This window comes from Macadamia integrifolia, chromosome 9 (assembly GCF_013358625.1).
Source record: "Macadamia integrifolia cultivar HAES 741 chromosome 9, SCU_Mint_v3, whole genome shotgun sequence".
NCBI lineage: Eukaryota > Viridiplantae > Streptophyta > Magnoliopsida > Proteales > Proteaceae > Macadamia > Macadamia integrifolia.
The window spans coordinates 30,145,891-30,148,505 of NC_056565.1; the positions used below are offsets into that span (position 1 = coordinate 30,145,891).

At 38.9% G+C, this 2,615-nt stretch overlaps 1 protein-coding gene across 1 annotated transcript; it reads right to left on the reverse strand.

The window, feature by feature from the left end:
* Positions 1 to 745: 745 nt before the first annotated feature.
* On the reverse strand, positions 746 to 2,035 carry LOC122088697 (probable xyloglucan endotransglucosylase/hydrolase protein 23). The gene is made up of 3 exons (XM_042658015.1): positions 1,711 to 2,035; positions 1,425 to 1,618; positions 746 to 1,327 (listed from the first exon to the last, which is right to left on the reverse strand). Exons 1-3 carry the CDS (start codon positions 1,999 to 2,001, stop codon positions 910 to 912), a joined length of 903 nt encoding a protein of 300 aa, XP_042513949.1. The 5' UTR covers positions 2,002 to 2,035; the 3' UTR covers positions 746 to 909.
* Between the last annotated feature and the right edge of the window lie 580 nt (positions 2,036 to 2,615).

Below are 2,615 nucleotides of genomic sequence, written 5' to 3' on the forward strand. Positions count from 1 at the left end.
CGGTCTAATTATTGAGTTTCTTACCCCAAGCGTGGAGCTACTCGTATCACTCCTCGCTCGATAGGTAAGGCCTTGAGCCTGACGTTCGACTAAGGAGCATTTTTTGTTATGTCGTTTGGTGATTCGAAAATTCATGTGGCTGAATGTCTACACTGGAGTGTGCTGATTCTCGCTCTGTTGTTTGGTAGTCAAAGTTCCTCTTGTGAAGTTGATCAAATTCTGACCTAGGTATTAGCTTTACATTGGATAGACGGCTGATGGCTTGAGTCATCTATCTGATCCCATGTCGGCGACTTTCAGGCCTTGAAGTTTGACATCTGCTCATTTCTTTCGGTGTGCCCTTGATCGTTGCATATCTTTCCTTGATGGGGTTTACTATAATAACAGAGGTGCCCTAAAATGACCTGGTTTTCATCATCCCTTTGGGGCTCTAACAATGAAAGGCAAAATGGTAGTTTTACCATTACCCAAGATTAGTTTGGCTATTAAGAAAATATTAAACCTCTGACATCACCGTTTAACGATTTTCAGCTAACCGAATAGATTTATGAGCAATTTCGTTATGAAAGTGGGGGCCGTACGAGATCTTTTTTTTAATCGTGTAGGCGGCACCAAATTAAATTTTAAATTTCAAGGTGGTACATGAAAATTTCCCAAAAACAAAGCAGAAGAAGTAAAAGAAACTTATGGGTCATCTCGTTTTAAAAGATATATTAAAAAAATGTGAGCTTTATTATAGAAGATATACCAAAAAAAAAAAAACTTATGCTTTTTATTACAGAAGATACACCATCCTTAGTTTCTTCCAAGGGCAGGCAAAATTACCCGAGGCAACAAATCAATTTGACAAATAAAAGAATGATTATGGAATATTAACATCAATTGGAAGAAATTTGAATGAGAAGTTCTCTAATTGGCCTTGGAACGTCTACACTCCCGCGGGCGACCATTAGGGAAGCGCTTATAATCGGTGCAGTAGTTGTAGATCATGTAATTCTTCTGAACCCATCTCAGATATCTTTGACCTTTTGAATCCAACTGTTGGGATTGCGATGTATTATCTGATACAGAATTACTTGTCGTCATATTTGAATCACAAGAAGAAACCCCACTAGAAGACACCACACAGGCATTCCCATTGAAATTTCTATAGAAAGTCTTCAATGGTGCTTGGGTCCAATTAGTCTTAACAAGCCCTCCTCTAGTTGCCCAGTCCTCAGCATCCCATAGGCTGGAGTAGATCTTCATGGGTTGATTATGAGGGTATGGAATTCCATCAGATTCTCTATTCTTGAAGTCTCTGATAGGAATGTTGTCCACCTTGAAGCTGCAAAGAAGAAAGAAATCATTAATTTAGCTAATTAATCAAAGATTGGTTATGGTTGAATAGGAGAAAATATTTCTTATGGGTGTGTCTTCCTTACATGATTTCTTGTGAATTCCAGATGATGGAGTAAGTGTGGAAGTTCTTGGTTGGGTCGAACCACAGTTTGAATTGCTGTTCTCTGTTTCCTTTGCCTTGGCTGAACACATTGGTATGGAGAGTATAAGGTTCTCCACTCAAGTTACCCAAGAACTCAAAATCAATCTCATCATGATTGTCTCCCTGAGATGATAGCTGCAATGAAATGGTAATTAGAGTAGATCAGTCAATGGAAACTAGGTTAATTTCCTGGTTGGAATTGAACGATACATCATTTAGGAACTTACATAGAAAGTGGTCACCGTGCCGGCGGAGTTTCCGGGGACGAGCTTGATCTGCATATCAAACCTTCCAAATAGATATTCATTCTTAGATTGGAAGCCAGAGCCAGAGACCTTGTCAAGGGACAGCATAAGCAACTGGCCATTGTTGAGCATTTTACCACGGCCATCACCCCATGTGATGACGAAATCTTGATTTAAATTACCAGCAGAAGAAGAAGCCATTAAAGAGCTTATTGCTAGTAGAAGACCAAGCAGCATCATTGAAACTCTAAATGAAGAACAGATGGAAAACATGTTTGTTGGCTTAAAAATGGTGGAGGTAGGAGAAGAGGTGTCGTAGTGATTGAGGCAATAGGAGGAGGTTGGGAGTTGTTTATATAGAATGGGAAGGGAAGGGCTAGTAAGGGTGGAATTATTGAGAATGAGGGACTGATATTATTGTGCTGTTGCATGGCTGGATGGAAAACTGTTTGAGAGTTGGGAACTTTCCATGTTGCTTTGTTTAAAGTTATATTATCATCATGTGTATGCAGCAACGGTTAGCTACATAGCTGGGATTGCAGAGAGAGTCAACCCAGATTTTTAAAAAAATGATGAAATAGATAAGTATTTAATTTGCTGTCTTTCTTGAACGTTGGCTTTCATGATTAATATGAAACTTCACTGGACTTTCTTCTTTTGAAAGCTTTAAAGAGAACAGAGAAAGAATTTTCTTTCTTTTTTTATTTCCTTCTATTTCCTTGGAGAGCCCCAATTATCGGCGGAGATTGGTCACAGAATTACACCGAGACCTCTTAACTGTCAAATGGAATGTTTTATCTTCGCTGGAGATTGGATCGACGCGGTTCTTTGACCACGTACAATGGAACTTTATTTATTTTATTTTTTTCTTAAATTGGGTTGAGGGG

What these genes read in the sequence shown, in the direction of transcription:
- LOC122088697 (XM_042658015.1), bottom strand. Translation starts at nt 2,001, where the DNA reads ATGTTTTCCATCTGTTCTTCATTTAGAGTTTCAATGATGCTGCTTGGT. An exon ending in GCACGGTGACCACTTTCTAT is followed by an intron (nt 1,619 to 1,710) that starts GTAAGTTCCTAA and finishes ATTTCATTGCAG; the next exon opens with CTATCATCTCAGGGAGACAA. An exon ending in TGGAATTCACAAGAAATCAT is followed by an intron (nt 1,328 to 1,424) that starts GTAAGGAAGACA and finishes TCTTCTTTGCAG; the next exon opens with CTTCAAGGTGGACAACATTC.